This window comes from Hippocampus bargibanti, linkage group LG15, assembly GCF_051943395.1.
Source record: "Hippocampus bargibanti isolate YZ-2025 linkage group LG15, ASM5194339v1, whole genome shotgun sequence".
Classification (NCBI taxonomy): Eukaryota; Metazoa; Chordata; class Actinopteri; order Syngnathiformes; family Syngnathidae; genus Hippocampus; species Hippocampus bargibanti.
In genome coordinates this window covers 1,450,162-1,477,030 of record NC_142748.1, presented here as the reverse complement: position 1 = coordinate 1,477,030, position 26,869 = coordinate 1,450,162, and the positions used below count along the sequence as shown (strand labels likewise).

General features: G+C 38.3%; 1 protein-coding gene across 3 annotated transcripts; it reads right to left on the bottom strand.

The window, feature by feature from the left end:
• Positions 1-811: 811 nt before the first annotated feature.
• Positions 812-25,195, bottom strand: LOC148887063 (inositol polyphosphate multikinase-like). Of its 3 annotated transcripts, none has more exons than XM_089015618.1 (7): positions 25,055-25,195; positions 24,124-24,309; positions 15,682-15,767; positions 12,926-13,022; positions 12,608-12,780; positions 8,839-8,920; positions 812-7,824 (listed from the first exon to the last, which is right to left on the bottom strand). In XM_089015618.1, exons 2-7 carry the CDS (start codon positions 24,266-24,268, stop codon positions 7,148-7,150), a joined length of 1,260 nt encoding a protein of 419 aa, XP_088871744.1. In that variant the 5' UTR covers positions 24,269-24,309; positions 25,055-25,195; the 3' UTR covers positions 812-7,147. The 3 variants fall into 3 exon arrangements, with proteins under 3 accessions (XP_088871744.1, XP_088871745.1, XP_088871743.1); XM_089015619.1 differs by having other exon boundaries at positions 812-7,495; positions 7,619-7,824; positions 24,124-25,171; XM_089015617.1 differs by having other exon boundaries at positions 24,124-25,171.
• Positions 25,196-26,869: the final 1,674 nt, after the last annotated feature.

The following is a 26,869-nucleotide window of genomic DNA, read 5'->3' as shown; positions in this document are numbered from 1 at the left end:
TCAAAAACTAAGACGCTTGCTATTCTATCGGATGAAGAGCTCGTACAGTATTTCTGTAACAGGCCAAGCCAAGTATTGCTATGCCAATTTCTCCAATGTGTACGGGTTGCTATGCTAACTCCTCTAATGTTAGCGTATTGGAAATAACGGGATTAGTGAAATTATGAATCAAGATAATAACATATACATTATTTATATATATATATATATATATATATATATATATATATATATATATATATATATATATATATATATATATATATATATATACAGTAAAGTCTCGTTATATCGATATCGGATATATCGATAGTCCCGGTTATATCGATACTATTTCTATGCACGCACAGAGAAAATTACATGCAAACAAGGTCGGATATATCGATAGTCCCGGTTATATCGATATTTTTTTGGACTCCCTTGAATATCGATATAACGAGACTTTACTGTATATATATACACACATATGTATATAGTATATACACACAGTAAGACGCACCTGTGTGTAAGGCGCAAGGTCATCTTTTAAAGAAAATGAAGTCTTTTGGGTGCACCTTATACACCGGAAAATATACACACACACATATATATATATATATATATATATATATATATATATATATATATATATATATATATATATATATATATATATATATATATATATATACACATACACACACGCACGCGCACACACACACACACACACACACACACACACACACACACACACACACACACACACACACACACACACACACACACACACACACAGCCCTTACAAAAACAACAACTTCACAAGAAATATAAATACAACATCAATTAAAATGCCATTTTATTGTTAAAATAATTAGTTTTATAGCCAGGGAGGGACATTTCAACTTCATCCCGACTGGTCATTTACACATGTCAAATTTACAATCCAATATATTCAAATTAAAATCTATTTTCACACACGAGCAGGTTAAATTCTTTGTAGGAACAGATTTTTTTTTTTCCATCAGATAACTGATCTTTCAACAATGTTAAAAGTTAGTCAGACCTTCCAACGGTTACTGGTTTCAAAATTACATTAAAATTCGCTTTTTACAAGATTTGTGTATGTTTCATACAATCACCAACCCGAATTGCAGTTATTCCTGAAGGAGCAGTCATTACGAGGACACTTGGATCAGAACTTGGGAGCGAATCCGAAAGACATAACAACATAGCAGATGAATTGACAAATATCACAAAATGACTGCCATCTTTCCATTTTCTTCAACCTGACTCCCTTTTTGATTTGATCGCCCCACATACGCGCAAATACATTTGCTCAGGTTGTCAAAGTACACTTGAAAATGACACATTTACAATACCGTATTTTCCCATGTATAAGGCGCACCCAAAAGACTTCATTTTCTTTAAAGGACAACCGACGTCACTTTTTTGTTTTTTAACTGACATCAGAAAAACGTTTGATAGCATCTAAAATACCCAAAACACGCAGTATGATATTTTTAGTCAAATGCAAAACACCAATAAAAATGACTTAAAGTGTCCAAAATCCGCAAAAAAAATTGAGCTGCGAATTGGGCATTTTCAGAAAGTCCCGCCCCCAGTTCGTGACGTCACGCCAAGACGTCTTGCATTGCTGGAGAATCAAAACAATGTCTTCAGATTGGGAGAATATGCTTTCTTGTTATACATCCAGTTATAAATATGATTTAAATAGTTCTGAAGAGGAAAGCATACATGTTTGCAATCGATTAAAGAATAATATGTGCCATTTTGAGGCAACATTGGGGGACAATCTCTCACCCAAAAAAAAAGAGGCACAAAATGGCGACCTCCAGTGGCCACCTCCGCTTCCACAGGCTGATAAATTCCTTATATGGAGCTTGGACTCCCTCTTCTGGCTCTTTCTGGTGCAACACGATGTTTTCAGACCAAACAAGCATTAACGTGATGGAAGGACTGCTCCAATGTGTCCTTTTTTTTCGGTCAGGGGCGTTCCTTCAGTGACGTCACGTACGGACTCGTCAGCAACTCAAAAACAAGACTTCCTGAATATTCAGAGCGAGTCTTAAAACGTAAAATATAGCTATATGCCGTGGAATCTTATTAAAAAACGCTCAGTAGAAGTCATTTGAAGCCATTTTACAAATTATGGACACAACTTGTCCGGAGACGTCGGTTGTCCTTTAAAAGATGACCTTGCGCCTTACACACAGGTGCATCTTACTGTACATGTACATATATGTGAAGTAATATTGAGCCACAACATGTGTCGCAACTACTGTCAGCATCCACCGACTCCATTTCCCCCTCTAGAAGTAGTGCGTAACACACAGGCTCTACTGTCGTGCCTTATGATGTGGTGTGCCTTATATTTGAAAAACTTTTATATATTAATTTATTCGATTTGGGAAATTTTTGTCATTCGTGACGGTGTGCATTATAATCCGGTGTACCTTATACAGTATATGGTAAAAGTTTGAAAATACACCATTCATTGGGGGTGTGCTTTGTATTCCAGTGCGCCTTATACACCCGAAAACACAGCAATTGCTTTTTCAATTCTTAAAAAAAAAAACATGTAAATGAATCAAAATCAGTAAAAAGATTGATTTCAATATTAAAGCTTATTTACTGGATGTTTGTGCGTAGCAGCGACTTTGTAATGTCATGTTACGCCTTTCCTTTTTGTTTTTAAACACACATTGCCACACAGTGATACCTCGTCTTACGAACGCTTTAGCTAATTTCGCTTTATTAACATTCAATTGGTGAGAATATACTCTTGGCATACAAACTAGTTTTCAGGAAACACACTGAGCGCCACAATGGCCGTCGGACTAGTTTTCGGCGGAAGAACACAAAACCACACGGTCGAACAGCGTCACTGCGGCTGGCGGACTAGTTTTCCACACTCACTTTGAGTGCACTCAGTGCAGATGTCGTTTGTTATCAAGTGGATACTTTGTTTTTTTTTTCGGACCGAAAAAGACCCCCCCCAGCACAGGCTAGCATTACGCCGAAGAGGACACAAAAGCTATGCTAAGTCGACCATTGCTACGTTTGGCTAAGGGTGTTTCTGTGTTGTCTAAGCAACGGTCTCAGGCAAAGAGGTTGAAAAGCTTCTGTTGATTTGGATTAACTAAAGCAGCTAGCAGGGGACCGTGTGAGTGAGGGTATTATCGCCGAGAAAGCATGGCAACTTCACTCGGGTATCATCAAGATGCAAATACATCACAAAGGTAAAAAAAAAAACGACTTTATTATATAGTAGTTTATTTCTTTAATTACAATACAACAGCACACTTATTATACATAAAATAAGGTATATTTTGTGTAGTTTTAATGCTTATTTAGTAGAAAATTATGTTTTATGGACCTGGAAACGGATTATTCTAATTTTTAATGGTTTCCTATGGGAAATTAATGTTTGGAAGACACAATTTTTGCCTTACACACTTTCTGGGAACCAATGAAGTTTGTAAGCTGAGGTATCACTGTATACATATATAGTTGACATGATAATGATTACATGAAATAAAAATCCAGTTTGTAAACTAAAGAGGATTAATGCCCAATTTCCTGTTTTGTTGTATTTACTGTCCATAGAAGTAATCAGTCAGGACAATAGAAATACAGTAAAGTCTTGTTATATCGATATTCTCGGGAGACGGAAAAAAATATCGCTATAACCAGACTATCGATATATCCGATCCTGCGGGCGTGTAATTTTCTCCTTGAGTTCATCGAAATATTATCGTAATAAGCAGTACTATCGATATAACCAATATCTTTATAAGGGAATAGTCCTCTGCTCCCCCCAACCTTAGAGCAGGGACCTATCATCGCATATGTCTGGCACCGCCACCTCTGGACAGTAGGGATACACTGTATATATAGGGCCAAAACTACCAGCAAATTTTAGTTAGCTGACGAAGCCTCTTGGATGAGAAGCGAAAAATCCAACACCTTCAAAGATGACGGCTGAAGAAACCTTTTCATTGATAAACCATATTTAAGATTTTTTTTTTGTTACTATTTATAGGTTTAGCTAAGAACAGGCAGTAATTTTGTTTTTAGATTTTGGTTGACTCTATTATTAGGTTTAAAAAAAAAGCATTGTGTACAATGTATATATTTTTTTCCCGTAAGCAAAGTGTGAATTATGCATATTCTTATTGTTTTTTATAATTGTAATTTATAATAATGAAAAAAAAAAACATGTGAGCCATGAGACCAAATCTTGATTGTTCAACTTCACACTGGTTAAAAGTTGCATTACTGTCATTAGTTCATTATTCAATCACAAGTCCTCGTGTAAATACGAATGAGTGGACAATTGTTAGCTTACAAGCAAAACACAGACCGATTAAAGCTGCCAGAATGAACAAACAATATACAGTATGTTCTTAAAGGACAACCGACGTCACTTTTTTGTTTTTTAACTGACATCAGAACAACGTTTGATAGCATCTAAAATAGCCAAAACACGCAGTATGATATTTTTAGTCAAATGCAAAACACCAATAAAAATGACTTCAAGTGTCCAAAATTAGGCAATTTCAGAAAGTCCCGCCCCCAGTTTGTGACGTCACGCCAAGATGTCTTGCATCGCTGGAGAATCCAAACAATGGCTTCAGATTGGGAGAATATGCTTTCTTGTTACACATCCAGTTATGAATATGATTCAAATAGTTCTGAAGAGGAAAGCATACATGTTTGCAAATGATTAAAGAATTATATGTGCCATTTTGAGGCAACATTGGGGGAAAATCTCTCACCCCAAAAAAAAAGAGGCACAAAATGGCGACCTCTAGTGGCCACCTCCGCTTCCACAGGCTGATAAATTCCTTATATGGAGCTTGGATGCCCTCTTCTGGTGGCTTTTGGGTGCAACACGGTTCTCAGACCAAACATGTACAGCAAAATACATTGACGTGATGGAAGGACTGCTACAATGTGTCTTTTTTTGGTCAGGGGGCGGTCCTTTCGTGACGTCACATACGGACTCGTCACCGACTCAAAAACAAGACTTCCTGAATATTCAGAGAGTCTTAAAACGTAAAATATCGCTATATGCGGTGGAATCTTATTAAAATACGCTCAGTAGACGTCATTTGAAGCCATTTTACAAATTATGGACACAACTTGTCCGGAGATGTCGGTTGTCCTTTAAATGATCCAAACAAGGTGAAAGGTGAAAAACGGCTCATGACAGCTTTCAGCGACCGTAAGGCGACAAGATCAAGCTGAGAAAAATGGCGAGGTTGTCAACAACCGAATGTATTTGTGGGCATTGATTACCTGAGTTGAAATTAAAAGCAGGAAAGAAAAACAAAATGGCAGTCAATTTTAAATGGCAAGAAATTGCATGGCAGTAAAAAGTGTCAGTTTAAGCTTGAAAAAGGTTGTATTTGCATTTTCAAATGAACGATGAGATTCATGCGCTTCAAGTTCCAGTTGGTGCTTTACAAAGTAAAAGAGCTGTACGACACGCACTCAACATCCATTTTAAGAACGGTTAAAATAAAAGTGTAGTTGTTATTCGGGGGGGGCTGTCGTGTGAATTCCTTCATGTAATTGGACATCTATTAGCTACGTAGCTATTAGCTAGCTAGATAGCTTTCTTTCTATTAGAGTTGTGAGTTTCGAAAGGCGATTAGAAATGAAATTGATTATTTTCTTTGTTTATTTATGATTAGTGGTGTTTATGTATTTATGTATTTTTACTCCCAAATGAATATTTAAGGAAAAGAAGAAGCTATCTAGCTGGCTGGATAGCGGATGGCTAGCTAGATAGCGAATAGCTAGCTAGCTGGCTATTCGCTATCTATTAGCTAGCTACGGTCTCACTGGCTGGCTATTAGCTATCTATTGGCTAGATAGCTAGCTTTCTATCTGTTTGAGTTACTTCCGGGTTGAGTGAACGCTGGTGCGCGTGGCGTGTATTATTATTACATGTTATTATGTAAATGACATGTATTATTGTTTTCTTAGGATTCACTCCAAACTGATTTTCAAAATGTAAAACGCTAACAGGCCAAGCCAAGTATTGCTATGCTAATTTCTCAATTTACTATGCTAACTCCTGTAATGTTAGCGTATTGGAAATAACAGGATTAGTGAAATTATGAATCAAGATACAAAGCTGGGTATCTTCATCTGCCATGACACGACAGTCAATTATGCAGAAATTGAATCTTTGGAAGAGATTTGTCCCTATAATCATTTCAATAACTGCTTACCCACAGAAAAAAAAACTTCATCCTGTTTGAGTTTTGAAAGGCGCTTATAAATTAAATGTATTATTATTACAAAATAGCATTCGCCTCAAGCAGTCAAGCTGACTGGATTGTATAGTCAAATGGATCATATGCTATGTAGCAGTGTAGCATGCTAGCTTGGATGGAAACAAAAAACATCATTTAAAAAATAATACAGTAATGTTTTCTGTACTTTAATCAATAATTTCGGTGTGACATCTGAGCATTTTCAGTTTTTAATTCGTCCTTTGTCAAAAATAAACGTTTTGGAAGCAATTATTATTATTTTAAGGGTCACAGCTCACCAATCAGAAAGTTAGTGACACGGTTAAAAAGGTTCAAAAAAAGCAGAGAAAGAAAATTACGATGCTTCATGGCAGTGTACGCTTTTTTTTTTCTCTCCAGCATCTCCACCCAAATGAACCCCAAAATCTAAAACTTGTAGAAATTGTATCAAATACTTATGGTTAAAAACAAAACAAGAGAAAAAAAGCTCTGGCTCACTCAGGATTTGAGATGTTGTTTTTCCAAAAAAAAAACGACCTAACCATTTTCCCTCCCCCCCCTCCTTCAGTGGCCTTAATATAAAAATAGACTTGTCAAATCCAGTGCATTTCAGTAAAACAGGTGTCACATTTTTGGAGCTTGTGTAACGTCCGCGTTAATCAATGGCAGAGGCAGAGGGTCCTTTAATGCCTTTGAGGGATTGCTTGGTGCATGTAATGTAATGATCGACCTCTCTACCTCTTGACATCCACTCTGGGGAAAAAAAAATATATATATTCAGCACACGTTGCAATCAGGTGAGATGATGATGATGGCGCTTCCGAGATTTCCGGAAGGATAGCGAACAGGTAGGCGGGTACAGGAAGTCGGAAGGTGAAGCGCTAAGCCTCGTCCGAGAGGATCTGGTTCAATACGCTCAGCAGGTGCTTGAGGCCATAAATGTAGCCGCGATCGAGGCTTTTGCTTGGGAAAACGTGGGCAAAGTCGATCATTTTGACCTCCACCTGCGCGTTGCCTTCACTTAACTCTGTTGTCTCGCCTTCGCCTTGCACAAGGTCTTCTTCCCTCCCGCCGTCGTCATACTCGCACTTCCTGTCAAGGTGGAATTTGTTCTCATTTCCGTTTGGCGGTGGGCGGCATAACCAGGTGGAGTTGTCTTGCGATGGTAATTTCTGCTGTGCCGTCGCTCCTAAACTGCCGTCGTCACCGCCGATGCCTTGATGATGAGCCTTGGCGCAAAGATGGAGGCCAGTTTTCCTGTGATGGCTGCAAATGGGCTCTCGGGCGCAATCGTAGGGCACCGCCGCCTGAATGTTGTTGTTGTTGTTGTACTCAGCCAACATTTCACCTACCTCCGGGCTTCTTTCGTCCTTGCCGTCCCGAATCCTGCCGATGTTTGCAGGAGGGAGACCCTCATAAACAAAGAGAAGAGAGCTGGCGTAGAAGACGAGCTGATGCTGCGACTCAAACCAGTGGAGGATATTTTGCACTCGGCGAATGCTGGCGACCACCGCATCCTTCCTCAGACAAATGCCGTTGTGAAAGAATTTAGCTAACCCTGAAGAAGAGAAAACGGAAAAGGGCTTTGTTCAGACACATTTGGTGTGAGTGACAAAAGTGAATGAGAACGTTACATGGTTCTTTGGTTTTCAATGGTGTAGGTGACTCATAGGTGTAAGGAAATATTCGTAAAATGCAGCAAAACAAAAACAAATTACAGTGATACCTCAGTTTACAAACGCTTTAGTTGACGAACTTTTCGCCTTACATTCAATTCACGGGATTATAATCTTGGCATATGAACTGCTTTTCGGGAAACACACGGAGCGCCACAATGGCTGGCGGACTATTTTTCGGCGGAAGAACACCAAGCCACACGGTGGGTGGCGGACTAGTTTTCCACACCCCCTTTGATTGCAGATGTGGTTTTTTTTTAATCGAGTGGAGTACTTCTGCTTTTTTGGGACCGGAAAAGACCCCGCCACAGGCTAGTGTTAAGACGAAGAGGACACAAAAGAAAATTACGGTCGAGCAGAAGAAGGAGATCATCGAAAAACACAAACGAGGTGTGTCTAAGCGTCCCAGTACCAGTATGCTAAGTCGACCATTGCTACGCGTGGCGAAGTTTCCGTGTTATCTCAGGCAATAGAAGAGGTTGAAAAACTTCTGTTGATTTGGATTAACAAAAAGCAACTAGCAGGGGACAGTGTGTGAGGGTATTATGGCCGAGAAAGCACAGCCACTTCACTCGGATATCATCAAGAGGCAACTACATCAACGACCATCACAAAGGTAAACAAAATGACTTTATTATACAGTAGTTTATTTCTTTCATTACAATACAATAGCACATTTATTATCCATAAAATATGTATATTTTGTGTAGTTTTAAGGCTTATTTAGCAGAAAATTATGTTTTATTGGGACCTGGAAACAGATTATTGTCATTTTAATGGTTTCCTATGGTAAATTAAATGTTTGGAAGACACACTTTTCGCCTTACACACACTTTCTGGGAACCAATTAAGTTCGTAAGCTGTGGTATCATTGTGCTCACAAAAGACAAACGTACCATCTTTAATAGTCTCCTTTAACAGTCCGCGGCCATAATGCTGGTCAAACATGTCAACGGTGTCACTGCAAAGCTTGTAAACCTGGAACAAAAAGAAAACCCCCCCAAAAAAAACTTTTATATATATTGTCAAAAATATTGCATACAATTCGTATAAAGGGCAATAAAAAAAATGTTTCAAATGTACAGTAATCCCCCGGTTTTTGCGGCTAATGGGCAACAGCGATAGACAAAAATCCACACAGTAGAATTTGGCCCCAAACATAAAGCCAGAGCGACAAAGGAATGGTTTAAAACAAAACATATTCCTGTGTTAGAATGGCCCGATCAAAGTCCAGACCTAAATCCAATCGAGAATCTGTGGCAAGATCTGATGACTGATGTCCACAAATGCTCTCCATCTAATCTTGCTGAGCTTGAACTGTTCTGCAAAGTTGGTAGAGACATACCCCAAATACTTTTTTTTTTGGAAAGCATATCATTTTCCTTCTACTTCACAATTGCAAACTGCTTGGTGTTGGTCTTTCACATAAAATGCAAATAAAATATATTTTTGTGGTCAGAACGTGACAAAATGTGGGAAAGTTAAAGGGGTATGAATACTTTTTCAAGCCACTGTTTGAGACAAGCAGTACACATATTTACTTAAAGGACAACCGACGTCTCCGGACAAGTTGTGTCCATAATTTGTAAAATGGCTTCAAATGACTTCTATTGAGCGTGTTTTAATAAGATTCCACCGCATATAGCTATATTTTACATTTTAAGACTCGCGCTGAATATTCAGGAAGTCTTGTTTTTGAGTTGGTGACGTGTCAGTATGTGACGTCACTAAAGGAACGCCCCTGACGGAAAAAAAAGACACATTGTAGCAGTCCTTCCATCACGTCAATGTATTTTGCTGCACTTGTTTGGTCTGTGTTGCACCCAAAAGCCGCCAGAAGAGGGCTTCCAAGCTCCATATAAGGAATTTATCAGCCTGTGGAAACGGAGGTGGCCACAGGAGGTCGCCATTTTGTGCCTCTTTTTTTTGGGTGAGACAGTTCCCCCCCAATGTTGCCTCAAAATGGCACGAAATAAATTCTTTAATCGATTGCAAACATGTATGCTTTCCTCTTCAGAACTATTTGAATCATATTCATAACTGGATGTGTAACAAGAAAGCATATCCTCCGAATCTGAAGCCATTGTTTTGATTCACTAGCAATGCAAGACGTCTTGCAGTGACGTCACGAACTGGGGGCGGGACTTTCTGAAAATGCCCAATTCGCAGCTAATTTTTTTTTTTTTGCAGATTTTGGACACTTTAAGTCCTTTTAATTGGTGTTTAGCATTTGACTAAAATATCATACTGCGTGTTTTGGGTATTTTAGATGCTATCAAACGTTTTTCTGAGGTCAGTTAAAAATCAAAAAAGTGACGTTGGTTGTCCTTTAATGATTAATTAAAAATAAGTTGTATAGCCATTAACATTCTTCAGCATTTATGCAGCTGTGACAGTGTAGCCTGTATTAACCTGCAGCGACCTTTTGGCCAGCTGCTTTGCTCTTCTCACAGCTAATGTGTTGATATTTAGGCAATTAAGGGGTGCTGCTTTCTTTCCGGAGATATAAACTGTCAATATCAGATGGTTTCAGGCCAAATGCTCGATTTTTCCCGAAAAGCTGAGACAATGATCTTTTTCTGCAGAGAAGCAAATTCAAGCAGAAAGGTGATCAAGGACCATATTATTAACTTCGAGTTACATTGAAACACCTGGGTAGTTGTTTACTTCTATGAAACAACAAAAGAAAAAAAACTTGATGACAAACTACATTTCTTTAGATTTATAACATTAGAATCCAAACCAGAAACACACAACAAAAATAATCTATTTACACGTGTGTGCATTTGTTTGAACTATTTACAAGTGTGTGTCTGACCTAGATACAGGTGTGCGTGTGTGTGTCGAGGTGTGTCTATATAAGTATCGTTTGCCGTATTTGGCTAATTGTAGAACGCATTGGATGAAAACCGCAAGCACACAGTAAATGTTAGAAACACCCAGAGCTGATATTCAAATATGATTAACTCATTCACAGCCAGACATGTGCAAAACTGTGTCCATTTTTTGACGTTTTTTTTGGTCATTTTTACTCAAATTGCAGGACCCACAGAATATTGAGTTTTAGGACTACATATATGTTTCAATGCAGCGCCTAGACTCTCTTCTTTCATCAGAAAAAAAAAGTTAATTCCTAAATTATATGGGTCTGGAGTTATCTGAGCTTGAAATGGGGGCGGCTGTACAAAAGGCAAATGCTGTCCGCTCGTGGGAGGGAAAAACATCGCCAGATGAAAATTCTGGAATTTCAGTGGATGAGTTAATGTGTCATTGAAAAGCCTCTTCATTTTTTGTGGTGAAACAAGATGTCAAAACAACCAAGACATATTTTCGGGAAACATCTCAAAAATGTTGCATTAAAGTACAACCGACGTCACTTTTTGGTTTCTTAACTGACATCAGAAAAACGTTTTATAGCATCGAAAATAGCCAAAACACGCAGTATGATAATTTTAGTCAAATGCAAAACACCAATAAAAATGACTTAAAAGTGTCCAAAATCTGCAAAAAAATTGAGCTGCGAATTGGGCATTTTCAGAAAGTCCCGCCCCCAGTTCTTGACGTCACGCCAAGACGTCTTGCATAACTGGAGAATCAAAACAATGGCTTCAGATTGGGAGAATATGCTTTCTTGTTACACATCCAGTTATGAATATGATTCAAGTAGTTCTGAAGAGGAAAGCATACATGTTTGCAATCGATTAAAGAAGTTATTGCCTGTCATTTTGAGGCAACATTGAGGGGAAATTTCTCACCGAAAAAAATGGCACAAAATGGCGACCTCCTGTGGCCACTTCCGTTTCCACAGGCTGATAAATTCCTTATATGGAGCTTGGAAGCCCTCTTCTGGCAGCTTTCGGGTGCAACACGAGGTCCCCAGATCAAACATTACAGCAAAATACATTGACGTGATGGAAGGACTGCTACAATGTGTCTTTTTTCGGTCAGGGGGCGGTCCTTTCGTGACGTCACATACGGACTGGTCACCAACTCAAAAACAAGACTTCCTAAATATTCAGCGTGAGTCTTAAAACGTAAAATATAGCTATATGCGACGGAATCTTATTACAACACGCTCAGTAGAAGTCATTTGAAGCCATTTTACAAATTATGGACACAACTTGTCCGGAGACGTCGGTTGTCCTTTAAGACTTGGCCCAAACCTTGTAACATTAGACTGAGACATATTACACAACTATAACTACCACAGTATTTATTGTGTTTGTATACTGAGGATATCTGAAATGAAGCAGGAAACGAAAAAGATACAAACAACGGAAGGCAAATGGAAACACAGTTTTCAAGAGTTTACTTGCTTACTTTCAAAAAGATAAGATATACTATCTGTCCTTTCCTGTACATCTCCCACCCCTGTAGATGCAGTACCGGTAATCAGATTTTTATAAACGAAGTGTGTCAACATTTTTACTTGCTGATTATCTGTGTGTGTTTTCTGTGAGTAATACGTTATGCACCATGAGAATTTACATTTGCTGGGGGCAGACCATGATTTTAACAGAATCTGGGTGGTTCACGAAGCAGCTTATTCGCGATCAGCATATTGTTGTGTCATGCTGTTATGCTTTCCTTGAGGTTAGAATGAGGATTTATAAAATGATACACCATATATTCCAATATTTACGTTTTTTTCAAAAGTGAACTCACCCTCATGCCAAGGACCAAGAAGCCCATTTCTTCCATCAGTGGGTATTTTCTGATCTGTTGCTCCCTTTTCTCCTGTGAGGCAAATGGATCATAACTTCTCTGGCCTAGCTTCACATCCATGATGCACGGCTTGACGAAGCGTCGAGTCACGTCTTCCAGCTTCATGTACAGCTCTGAGGCAAGTATCAGATAGAGAGACGATTTGGTCTATGCGGTAAAGCGGGCGAGGGACGCCCGTGGCGCCAAACTCAAAAAAATGGCTTGAAGGGATAAACACAAAATGATGATGATTTCAGATATGCAAACAAAGTTCCGTACCATTTGGTGCATCAGGAGAGGACAAAGTGCCGTAATATTTTGGAAGATGTGTCTGGAGCTCCAGAAGACATGGATCACGGCAATCATCTGCATATACCTAGAAAACGAATATGGCCACATATCAGTGGTGGGCCGTCAGGGCCAGCAAGGCCTTCTCTGCTGGCCTAACATAATCAGACATCATTATCATAATTATAATAAAAGTCAATTTCATTAAAAAAGTATTTTTTCAATATATATATATACAGTAAAGTCTCGTTATATCGATATCGGATATATCGATAGTCCCGGTTATATCGATACTATTTCTATGCACGCACGGAGAAAATTACATGCAAACAGGGTTGGATATATCGATAGTCCCGGTTATATCGATATTTTTTCGGACTCCCTTGAATATCGATATAACGAGACTTTACTGTAATTATTCTACATACTGTTTTCTTGATGTTATATTATATCCATTTGGTTATGCTCCTTTCAGTGTTGTAGTTTTAGGTCAGAGTTTTTAATCCAATCAGAATTCAGCTAGTTTGTGTCGCCAGGCTGTATGAAATCTGACCGACGCCTTCAGAATCAACAGTGAGGGCGTCTGTGCGCTGTACATGAACGGGCACATGTAGTTGATATACAGTTGCGACAGCCAATCAGATCACGAGTTGGCACAGTAAGGCCAGCTCGAGGGCCTCGCGTTGAACATGACGTACGCGTCCTGTGATTGGATACTCACTTTACCTCAGCCCTCAGCCCGGAAACCCGCAAAACCAAGTATATCTACTCGCTTTTTTAACCCACAATGGCTGAAGGAGAGGACAACTCGCTGTCGCATGTCGGTAAGCCTATTCTGAAGAACAAATGAAAAAGATTTGTTTACTTTTATTTTCAACAAATAGTTCGTTTTGTGAACGTCTTGTTGTTCTTCTTATATTAAACTGACATTTTGTAATTTAGCGTAAAATCTTGTTAAATATTGCATATTCTTGGTGGACTTCATAAAACTTTGTGGACAAATGATTTTAAATTTCCTTTTATTTTGAAGTGTTTGCAGTATTAGTACAGTAGTAGTAGTAGTAGTTCTAATTGCTGATGCAGATTTATTGATGTGTAATTGCTTCGGAAAATAGCCTGTGTTGTAGACGATTAAGGTGATGCCACGCCCAGTACTGCGTGCGTGTGCTTTTGTAAATGATATCTCCAGCCGTTGTGTCATAAATTATGGGATTACGAGGGATATTTGTTCAAGTCGGACTAAGCAGGACTTCACTGAAGTGTGTAATGCACGGACCGCCACTGCCACATATATTACTATATTATCCATACTATAACGTGCACCTAATTACATTATCTCAAAACATATTTTGAAAATGTCATTGTGAAAAAAAGTCCTACTCATATTACGTTTGTGATACTTTTTTCTTCTTACTTGGTCCAGCTCGCCAGTTCATTTTTATACCCCATCTTACATTTAAGAGGAAAAAAACAAGCGAAAAACTGGTTTGACCACGCAGTGTACCTAATAACGAGATACAATCTGACTGGTTGTCCAGTCTATCAATCAAGTGAAGGGATGGCTGATAGGCTGACGTCTAGTTTTTATTGCAAACAACTCAACTTTATTTGTATAGCGTGAGTTCATGAAAATGTCACATCACCTTGTCATGCAATCTACCAACAGTACCTTGGAGATCAGCTGGTAGATCGCGATCGACGTATTGAGCACTACTGCACTAAGGGGTATTTATGCAGGTAGGTTTTATTGTAGAGCAGGGAGCCGCGGCGACATTGTAATTATGGTTTCCTCTCGAGGGCCGTTATGAATTTGGGGAAGCCATTAGAATGTTTAAATCCCTTCAAATATTACATATCGAGCACACAGCAAATTAATGAATAACTCGTTTTCAAATCTGAAGTCAAGAATAATGACTTTTATTGTGGTTGACGTCCAAAAATATGACATTTTGGCTCAGATTTTAGCAATCATCATGGAATTTAACAAGTTTGATTTGCTTTCGCGGGCCGAAAAAAATGATGTGGCGGGCCGGATTTGGCCCGCCGGCCTTGACTTTGACACCTGTGATCTAGTGGATGCATAATGCATAATGCAAGTGTCACTTTTATTCTATGTGTCTTATAATGAGGTGCGCCTTACACAGGTAACATACGACTTACGACCGGGTTTTGTTCTGACCAAACGTTCGTAAGTCAAAATGGTCGTAAGTCGAAATCCATTCAAAATGTTGAATAGAGACTTTATGCTAAATGACTTATACCTTATACTGCAGAAAATAGGCTATATAAATGACATTCCAAATATGGTTAGGTGTTGGTGATAATAATAATAATAATAATAATAATAATCTTCTTCTTCTTTTCCTTTCGGCTTTTCCCGTCAGGGGTCGCCACAGAGAATCAGTCCTCCATCTTCAGAGGTTTGATTCGCATGTTTGTTTTGGCCAAGCTTTTACATCGGATGCTCTTCCTGACACAACCCTCTGTATTTATCCGGACTTCGGACCGGCACAATAAGACACTGGCTTGTGTCCCCTTGTGGCTACAGAACAAGCAATTTGATGAGCTTAATAAAGGTGAAGATGCTCGATAAAAAGGCTAATAATAATAATAATAATACATTAGATTTAAAAGCGCTTTTCATCACACTCAAAGACACTTTAGAAGAGCTTAAAACACTAAATAAAATGCACACCTGAAGACAAGCATACTTAATTGACACCAAAACACATCTACACGAGTATTACCATGCTGTAAAACTGCATCTCCCTCGGTCCTCTCGGTGGAGGTTGTAGTTGCTTGAGGACTGTTCCATCTGGATGTTGCAGAATCCCTTCAAAGAAACAAACAAAACAAAAGACATTCATGCCATTTGACTCAGTATCATTAGTGAAGCAAGAAGTGTATTTCAATGCAGTTTGACATTGATTTTTCAATGATTGAGGAGGAACACAGAATTAGCGGTCAAACAAAGAGGTAGAAAAATATTGGGATGTATGTGAAAATTATTGAACAGTGTCACGGTTTGTGAGGTGGTGATGGCGGGTGCGGATCTCAAAAAGCAGGCAGGAGGGAGCAGGAGGTTGTTTGAGAAATTGTATTAAAATAAAGTCAGCAGGAACAAAATGTAAAACATCAAAATCATCTGAATGGAAAAAATACAAAGTAGCAAAAGAAGACCAAAAGTAAAAGTCCGCCAAGGTTAAACTAACACGTACACAATGCATGCAGCAAACAAGCAGCAAACAAACAATGAACCGGCACAGGATGGTCGTTCCGGGTGTCCTTTTAAGTGTCAATGATTAAACGACCAGCACCTGCGAGGCTGCAGGCAGGGCTGACGTCGCTACCCGCTGGTCGCCAATCTAATCGGGACGACCAGCACCTGTGCAGGTGCAGGCGGGGCCGACAGCGCCCCCCGTTGGTCGCCAACCAGATCATGACAAACAGTAGCTTAAGATCGCTAAGAAAAGCTGTAAAGTAAAATGGTGGAAATGTAAATTGAGAACTGCTACAATCAGTGCAATCAATGATGATCCAATGTCTAACACCTGTATTTTCCAAACTGTTTCTGATGTGTATTGCTAAATTGCTAATAGCTAGCTGTAGGTTGTATAAGCATAATAATGTGAAAATGAAGTTTTGAATCGTCAGCAAGGTTGGAATGGCTTGAAGTACTTGAAATGTGTAGAAAGGAGAAGACATTTTGTCAGGTATTTCTTATTACAGTAAAGTCTCGTTATATGGATATCGGTTATATCGATAGTACTGCTTATTACGATACTATTTCTATGAACGCAAGGAGAAAATGTACATGCCGCAGGATCGGATATATCGATAGTCCGGTTATATCGATATTTTTTCTGACTCCCGAGAATATCGGTATTCTTTAGAGAGACTTTACTGTATTATCAATTTTGTTATTTAATTTCAGTGTAAAATGTGTTATTCCGAAACATTGTTGCCAAGATGTTTCGACTGAACTCAACATTTTGAAGTTGGAATGACAACCATGGAGAAATTGGGTCATCCTGCCATTTTTTGTTACATTCATTTGGGAATGTAGTCTGGAAATGGAACTGTATAGTGCCACTTAGCAGTTTTTTTTGACAACGATACTAGTGCAGCGTGTTCTACCGGAAACAAATTCCTTGTGTGTTCTACATACTTGGCAATAAAGATGATTCTGATTCTGATTCTGAAAAATGTAAAACACAAAAAAATGGGAATTGTAGGAAATGTAAAAAATTGTTCCACATATGTCCTGAAATGAGACAAACATTTTCAAACTTGATATGTTGATAGATTAAAATATCAACCTTGATTTTAGACATGTCAAAAAATGCATTCCAAAATGTCCTGAATGAGTTTTGGATATTTGGAACGGTTTGAATCGATTAAAAAACATGTACAAATTGTTACATTTCGCCATCAATCTTTAAACTTTCTCATGGAAACTAAAAGAGACTGAGGTGGAAAACCTTTACAATCCATCACATATCATCTAAACCAGGGGTCTCAAACACATTTCACATGGTGGGCCACATATGGCCTCAGTAGATGTCATTTAAAATTATACTATACATGCTATAAATAATAATATTAATAATAATAATAATAATAATAATAATAATAATAATAATAATAATAATAATAATAATAATAATACAGTTCTGTGGGTGAGCAGCGGCAGCGTTCACTCAACCCGCAACTCAAATAGATACAAAGCTAGCTCGCTGGCTAATAGATAGCTAATAGCTAGCTAGCAAATAGATAGCGAGCTCGATAGCTGGGTAGATAGATAAATAAATCAAGAAATATTCCCACTAAATGCCGATTTTTTTTTCCCTTTTGCCATTCATTTAACAACATCAACTTTAAACGGCAGACGATAGCATAATTGGTAATGCACTTTAAGATGAAATGAGATTCATGAAAAAAAAAAAATTTCGCTGTGATGAGTCTTGTAGGGGCGTCAAAAATTATATTCCTTCAATACCAAAATTTGTTGAAAACACACCAAGCACAAAGGTTTCTCACGCCGTGGAAAATTCTACACTCCATATCGACTTTTCTCCGTTTGGATAATGACATTTTGGCTAATGAGGGTGTTGAAACCGCGGTTGGAAAAAAACACTTTTCTTCAACGTTGATCGGAACAGCACCCCTAGTGTGCAATGATTGAATTGCACCTCATTAAAAATAAGAATTCCATGTCGTTTGTGCATTTTTTTCCACTTTTAAATTATCCTGCGGGCCTGATCATACCTCCTTGGGGGCCGGTTCCGGCCCATTGGCCGTATGTCTGACACACCTGATCTAAACAGTTTAAAAATACGGAACCCTTCATTCACTTCAATTAGGAAAAAAACCTACAGTATTCATTTCGATTTAAATTATTGGATTGAGTTCAGATGATCGGTCAGCTTCATCCCCTTCCTGTAGATATGCCAAATCCGGTTGTGACTTCTAGGCTTTAGAATTACTCACGAGTCACCTGACCAGATGAAATACTGCTGATTTAGGATGTGAGGCCATTACGTAAATAAAATGCACGCGTACAGTGAGTCATCGTTCATTTCTGGAGCGGTTCCAGATTTGGTGGAAGGAAATGCAAATCTACCAGTTCTCTATCATTGTTAACAGGCTATCGATGAGTAATGCAAAGCAGATCCATCAGTCAACCTTGTGTTACTGTTGGAGGTGAAAAATGTGTTCTGATTACTCCTACGATTTCATTTCAGCAGTCATGCTGGAGTCTGTGTGGGAAGACAAATGCAGATTCAGTTTACGAACGCTTAAGCTCACGAACTTTTCGCCTTATGAAAATGTACATTTGCGAGCATATAATCTTGGCATACGAGCTAGTTTTCAGTGGACGAACCAAACCACACCGCGCCACAGTGGCTGTCGGACTAGTTTTCAGTGGAAGAACACCAAACCACAGGGTCGAACAGCGCCGCGGTGGCTGGCTACCCCTTTGAGTGCAGATGTGGTTTGCTATCGACCGAAAAAGACCCCACCACAGGCTAGTGTAAAGCCAAAGAGGACACAAAAGAAAATTACGGTCGAGGAGAAGAAGGAGATCATCGAAAAACACGAACGAGGTATGTGTTTGTGTGACTTAGCGTGCCAGTACCAGTACGCTAAGTCGACCATTGCTACGTGTGGCTAAGGGTGTTTCTCTGTTGTCTAAGCAACGGGATAAGGCAATAGAAGAGGTTGAAAAACTTCTGTTGATTTGGATTAACGAAAAGCAGCAAGCATGGGACAGTGTGCGTGACCAAGAAAGCATGGTAATTTCACTCGGATATCATTAAGAGGCAACTACATCAACGACCATCACAAAGGTAAATAAAACGACTTTATTCTACAGGAGTTTATTTCTTTAATTACAATACAATAGCCCATTTATTATACATAAAATAATGTATATTTTGTGTAGTTTTAAGGCTTATTTAGTAGAAAATTATGTTTTATGGGGACCTGGAAACGGATTATTCTCATTTTTAATGGTTTCTTATGGGAAATAAATGTTTGGCAAACGAACTTTTCGCCTGGAACACACTTTTTGGGAACCAATTAAGTTCGTATGATGAGGTATCACTGTATTCTGAATATGTTACATAGGAAACACTGAAAAACATTATCAATGTTTTTTGTGGGGGAAAAAGGAAAAGACAAGATCCAGTGAAACTCCTCCACAATGAAATCCTGTTTGCACCAATAATATTTTCACAACAGGGGACTTTTCACTTGTGCACGTTTTATTTCAGTTGTAAACACACACAAACATACTGTATGTTGCACATAGGAAAACCGATGTGATGTTTTGGTATTGCAGTTTCCGAGCTAAGCAGTAGGAGTCGATTTAGGCCGTTTAGATTTTTGCTGGAGTCTTGGTTTTCTGTTGTTGTGAATTTTTTTGTGAGGGAAGGGCAAAGAAAAATACTTTGTGTTACACAACAGAGGGGTTGCTCGCTGTATGGGGAGCAGAAAAAGTGGGAATGGCTTTAATACATGAAGACTTGTTTTCACACTCGGGGGTATTTTTGCCCATGATTTCATTGTACAGGAGTTTCTCACTGGGAATGGAGATAATTTGGGAAGGGCTTTATTTTGCACAAAGGATAAGGCTTGTTTTGGTTCTATTTGCACGGAAAGTCAAAGGCTGGCTGGGATTGTTTATTTTGTCTATTTGACGGCATTGTTAGAGAATCTTTTTTGGGGATTTTTGGCGGGGGTTGTTACATTTTACATAGATTAAAAATGCATAACTAAGAAAGCATCACAGACAACTTTTGTACTGCCGGTCAATGATTTACATGAAAGTGTGTCTGCAGCAAGAACTTTAATTATAAAAAAAGTATTCTATTAAATGTTTTTGAACAAAAAAAATGTGTTTTTTATTCTAAGGTATTTTCTTTTGTTTTTGAAAAAAATGGTTCTGACTTAAGGAGTTCAAAGGTAAGAATATCAGGGCTTTTCTCTATGCTTTTAAATCACATTGTAAACGTTTAGGCAGTATAAAACTAATTCCATAATTAATTAATTCCTGTAATGGGCAGCATCTTCACAGCCCCGCTTTGTTTAGCGGAAAGGTCAGTGCTGTTGGACAGTCTGCGGCTGGATGGATGCATGGCTTGAGGAACCCGCGATAAGAAGAAAGGAACGTCAGCGCAGAGCGTCGACGCGTATGTGGAACTGTTGCGGCTTGGAATTGAAGCAGATTTATGTGAAGACAATCTCTTTTCGTCAATGGATGCTACAGCTGCGTGTTTGCTTTCAACATTTAGCTTGTAGTCGACATGCACATTCCATCATGATGTCCCTGATCCACTGGTGGAAAGACGCTTTGATCCTCTTCTCTTTCATCTAGAACTGCTTCATGTCATCACAAAGAGGGTACAGCAAGTCCTGAAGAATGAATGTCTCTCTGTGTCTTTGTTTTGTCATATTGTCTCCATGCTGTCATATTATTTGTTATTTAGTTTTTTTTTTTGTTCTTTTGACTTCAAGACGGCGCCACGAGAGTGGCTGCCTTTCCAGCAGCTCATGTATTTTGTTTTTATACTTTCATTCCTTTCATGACTTTGCTGCTGTGAAATGTAAATTTCTCCACTGTGAGACTAATAAAGGCAAATCCAATCCAATCAAATCTATTATACAGTACAGTATATTTCTTTAATTACAATACAATAGTGCATTTATTATACATCAAATAATGTATATTTTGTGTAGTTTTAAGGCTTATTTAGTAGAAAATTATGTTTTATGGGGACCTGGAAACGGATTATTCTGATTTGTAATGGTTTCCTATGGGAAATGTATGTTTGGAAGACATACTTTTCACCTTACACACACTTTCTGGGAACCAATTACGTTCGTAAGCTGAGGTATCACTGTACTAACTAAATCTGACAAACCACCAACGTCACTCTCAATCACTAAATACAATAAAATCGGCATCCTTCGCGTCATTTGAACAATTGGAGAGGTAAAAGATGTGCCACTTGTTTTCTGCGCTGCCTACGTCACAATGGTTGTCGATTTAACACTATGGGTCTAGACTGCCCTCTTGCGTTTTAAAATGAAAAACACGTGACATTACAACATTCCATTTAAAATTTCATACATAAATCATAACTCCCGCCAAATTATGAAAACACTGCGTTTCATAGTGCAGGAAATACGATCATGGTATATTTTGTGTACATTCCAATCCGAATGCGTTTATGAAAGTTGTCATATAGGTCAAATAAAATACATCTTTATATTATATCACTTCAAGAAACATTGTTCCCATTTTTCAACGAAACCTATGCACGGCGATGCAAGTGTCGGCCTCGGCAAACAAGGGCATTAATGGGAGGAGCGCTTTCCTGTTCGGTCAGCTGCAATACAGGATGAGCAGGATTCCAATATTTGGTCAATATATAGCAAGGTACACCTGTGGAGTGTATTACTTCAGTGTATGCGGCCGATGTGTTAATGATTATTCAAGACAAAGCAAGATAACATCACGCTGCTGAACTCAATGCCGCTTTGTTTTTCGACAGATAGCAAAGTGAGACGGGCAGGTATCCCTTTCAAAGAAAAATAGATTTAGTTTGAGACTGTTTCATTCATTTTTCTGATCCGTTTGTCAACAATGTGAAATATGAGCAAAAAAGTACTGCATTTATTCAACATTGATGAAACCTTAGAAGCAGTCACCCACGCCCCCAAGTTGCTAACTGAAACAAGTACCCAGGTAAAATGCTGTTCACATACAGCAGGGGTGTCAAAGTCATTTTTTTTTTTTTGCCGCGGGCCACATTGCAGGTATGGTTTCCTCTCGAGGGCCGTTATGAATTTGGGGAACCCATTAGAATGTTTAAATCCCTTCAAATATTACATATAGAGCACACAGCAAATTAATGTATAACTCGTTTTCAAAGTCAAAGTCAAGAATAATGACTTTTATTGTGTTTTGACATCCAAAAATATGAAATTTTGGCTCAGATTTTAGCAATCATCATGGAATTTAACAAGTTTGAATTGCTTTCGCGGCCCGAAAAAAAAATGATGTGGCGGGCCGGATTTGGCCCGCGGGCCTTGACTTTGACACCTGTGACATACAGCAATCACGTTTGGATTAGGTCAAACATTATCCCTTGGCCAAAGTGACGAAATACCAACTATGACTTCATATTGACTGCCGTGTCCTGACACGAAGCATTACAAACCACATGAGATATCTACTAAAAGGTGGGGCTGGGTAATTAATTAATCGACTTGAGCAAACCACCTAGGAAAAAAAAATGACATTTTCATTGTGATTGTCTTATGCAATCTCCCTGTCAACCAATCGAAGTGGCAAATAAATGCAATTAAAAGCAGAAATGAACTTTGGTCGATTTAAAAACCTCTGGGATTTTATCTTATCTGACAAATACAGTCAAGTCTCGTTATATCGATATTCTCGGGAGTCCGAAAAAATATCGATATAACCGGGACTATCGATATATCCGATCCTGCGCGCATGTAAATTTTCTCCATAGAAATAGTATCGTAATAAGCAGTACTATCGATATAACCAATATCGATATAACGAGACTTTACTGTATGTATATTTTTGAAGGTCATGATGATTACATTTGGCAAAAAAAAAAACTATTCCAAACACTGATTAATCAGATTATTTATGGTGTGAAAAAAAGATGAATCAAGGTGTTTTTAGTGGGTCTCCAACAATAAAGTTATGAATTACAGATAGAACATTTGACTCATCATACTTTTTCCTTTCATATTTGTTCATCTTTGCAATTGAGAAAAATCAGCAACAATGTGATGAGTGTTTTGTGTGAGGGTAGTTGAATGTTTTATCTTGTATCGTGTCAATCAAACTAAAACAATCCACAAAAACCCACCCATTTAACAATAAGATAATTTGATAATTAGGCAGAGGAGCACTTTCTGCTTTCTGTCTAGATGTGAATTGTGGGAAAAAATTTCCCTCTTGTACATTGAGGACACAAAAAAAAAGGGGTCCAAAGAGGCTGTTATTTTTTTGGTGGAAGATGGCTGCCCCCCAAAACTAATTTTCGAACTATGAAGTCTTCTACAGTACATTTTCAGCCTTATAATAATGCTCATTGACACTAATATATACATATTTAACTCTTCCAGGGATAATGGTTACTACAGTGGGCAGGTCTGATTGAGGCTTATTTTTATTGGTACATGAAAAGGTTGAATCTTTTTTTTTGTGAGAAAAAAAAACATCTAAGGGAGAGGTTTCATTGATAATGCCCCAAAAATGCAGAAATATCGGAGTATTTATACTTCATTCGTCAATTACTTGTTATTTTTGGGTCTGCAATTTCCTACACGTCTCAAAACAAAGGTGTGTATTTCTGATCTAAGTGACATTATCGTTAAATAGTGCGACAATACAGATAATAGTTATGTCATTGGCGTTTTATAAAAATTGAGGAATGATTTCTATTAAATGTACCCTTACAGATTTACTACAACAGAATCGAAGCTCACGAATTAGGCTTTGGGAGAAGGGTGCTTCGTGAATTTAAGTCGTTTCTTCCATAACCACGTTCCATAAAGCCGAAGACCACATTTAGCTTCCAAATTTCAATTATGTGTATAATGAATAGTGGATGAAAGTCATATAGAGGTAGAGCTGTACTCACCAACTTTATCCACTCCATATTTGTGACCAGCAACCTGATGTGACAGCGGTACGCAGCCATTCAGATGAGCTGGTCCTTGTGTCCCAATTGGCCGGTGACCGCTCATCTCTTTGGTGGAAGCAGCCGGAGTGATGCACGGGGTCATTTTGACCCCGACAGCTGAAGCCAGGTCCAGTCTACCAAGAGCTAAAGAGGACTCCATCATCACTTGATGATGGTGACTTGCTGACATTTGTAATAAACGACGGAGGCCAGCAATCTTCGTTCTCAAGCAAAATACATGTATATTTTTTTAAAAGGCACTGTATGGATTCACATACTTATGACGTAACCAGCGCCCTAGATCCAGTTTCAATAAAGTATTGGGGCGTGAGGTTGTCAAGTCTTAAGGGAAGTGAGTGGCCCAATCCAGACGAAAGCAAAGACACGGCGGTTCCGTTCGCTGCTTTCGATTCTCAGCAGCAACTTCAGGGACGTAGGACAAAACTGTTATCCACCCCGTTACCGAGGTTGAAGCAGAGCTCCCGAAGCGCGCTGATTCTATGATTTTCATATCTTGATCAGCGGCATAAATACAATCTGGCCACATCCCACTTCCTGACAGCGTCAGTTACAGGTGAACCAAGCACGATTTCCGCTTAAAGATTTCAAAATAAAACCACGGAGGTATCGCGCAATACGCACGACGTGTCAGTATCAACCATGACAATGTATTGCACCATTCCAATGGAAACATGTAACATTTAAATGTCTTTCTGAAGCAATATTATCCCATTGACATTAAAATGCAATCATTTTCAACAAGCCCATTTCCGCTTTTCAACTGGGGCAATTGACGCTCCTGTCGACTGATGTTGCGACACGTTAAGTTTAGAGCGATTTCCATCAACAAAATCGAAAGCGGACGACACCAATGAAGACTAAAACGTACCGGAATTACGAAAACGCGCTAGTCCACCTCCAAATTGAAAGCCAACCCTTATCAGTAAGACAAAACGTGGCCGTCGTCAGCCTTAAACCTCGATTTAGCTCGTGTGACTCGGATACAGGTATGACACTACTTTCGGTTCAAGTGACGATTTCCAAAGTGTTGCGACAATTGACTACTGTCGCAAATAATAAACACTTTGCTTTACGGCAGATTTTCCACCCTCAAGCTATATTGTATCAACGTTTACAAAGTAATGTACATGAAAAGTGACATAGGAGTTCTAAGAACGCCACTATCTCCAATGTGAGACAGATACAAGTTAGATCATAATATCATCATCATATACCTGTAGATATAGATATACACAAATCAATTAATCTCAAAGTTGTGGACCACATTCATTGAATTAGCAAATACGTATATGTATTAGTCTCACTCTAAATTTAAAACACATACTACACTATACGAAGAAAAAAGACATTATAAAGAGTATGTAAATGTTGTCAGGTTGTATTTATGTTGACATTTAAAGCATACAACAAAGAGAACTTGCTATCAATAATAAGATAATAAAAACACATAATGTTTAACCAAAAGTAGAAATCATGTAGTATATAGCTGTATACCGAATAATCTGAATACATCTAAAAGTACATTATTATACAGGTATAATCTTGTGTACATTGTTCCTACCACACCATTTTTATTTATTTATGTCTTTACTTATTTTATGTTTCTAACTTGAGTAAATACAGGAATACCTCCTCTATATTTTCAAATTTAAGTTTTATGAATCTAAATTGGGTTGGGGAAAAATATGTGTTGGTGCAGTTTTTGGGAAGTGGACGTGTTTTATATCATAAAATAATAACTGAATATTGAATTGGTCCCTTTTTCCTTGGTGGAAGTTAATCGGTTTCTGCTGTTCAAATAAGATAAAGTGCTATTACATCCTGACAAAGTGGATAACTCATCTCATCCCATTCCTCACAAATTACCATGTTCCACACGAGTCTGCCTCTGTAATTACATGGACAATTGTACTTATCTATTTGAAATGCAATCCACTCTAATTGGGATGAAATTTCATAAACAAAGATAATGAGTAAACACAATTCACAGGGAGTGTACCGTATGTATTTTTCCATCACAACATAATTCGTTTTTTTCCATGCTCCTATCTCTCATTACGTAAACAGTGGCTCTAAAATTCAGTGAAAATGATAATTTAAATGTTTCCTTTCAGAGTTTACAATACTTCTCAAGTGGGCTTCTTTAAGACAACAGGGTTGTGTTGTTTTAATTTTGACCTGCTTAAAGTATTAAAACAATTTACATTAATATTGTTCGGATTGTTTTATGTGTCACGTTTTTGTAACGGCCTTCAAAATGATACTCGGATGACAACAATGCATATTTGCTTTCTTTTTGATAAGAAATGCATCAGTGTCATCATTTAGAATGATTTAATCTCGCTACAGTTTGTGTGAACTACTGTACTCAGGTTCATTGTCAATCGCAAATTGTTTTTGTTGTATAATCCAACAATGGAATGTGTTTCTCATGCAAATCAAAATGCATTTTATATCATGTGATTTACTTCTTACAAATGCGTTAATTTATCTCCCACGGCAAATATAACTAATCGTTATTAATTCGTTACACTTGATGGGATATTCTTATATTGCACAATATAGAGTATATATGCAATTTAAACGCCAATACTGCATCACAATTATAAACGTCAAGCGATGTTTGTTTTCCGGTTGGAGCTCGTAAACTGCATTTCCCAGAATTCTCTCGGCTCTCACAACC

What these genes read in the sequence shown, in the direction of transcription:
- LOC148887063 (XM_089015617.1), bottom strand. Translation starts at nt 24,355, where the DNA reads ATGTCAGCAAGTCACCATCATCAAGTGATGATGGAGTCCTCTTTAGCT. An exon ending in ATATGGAGTGGATAAAGTTG is followed by an intron (nt 15,768 to 24,123) that starts GTGAGTACAGCT and finishes GTTTCTTTGAAG; the next exon opens with GGATTCTGCAACATCCAGAT. An exon ending in AAAGGAGACTATTAAAGATG is followed by an intron (nt 7,825 to 8,838) that starts GTACGTTTGTCT and finishes TCTCTTCTTCAG; the next exon opens with GGTTAGCTAAATTCTTTCAC.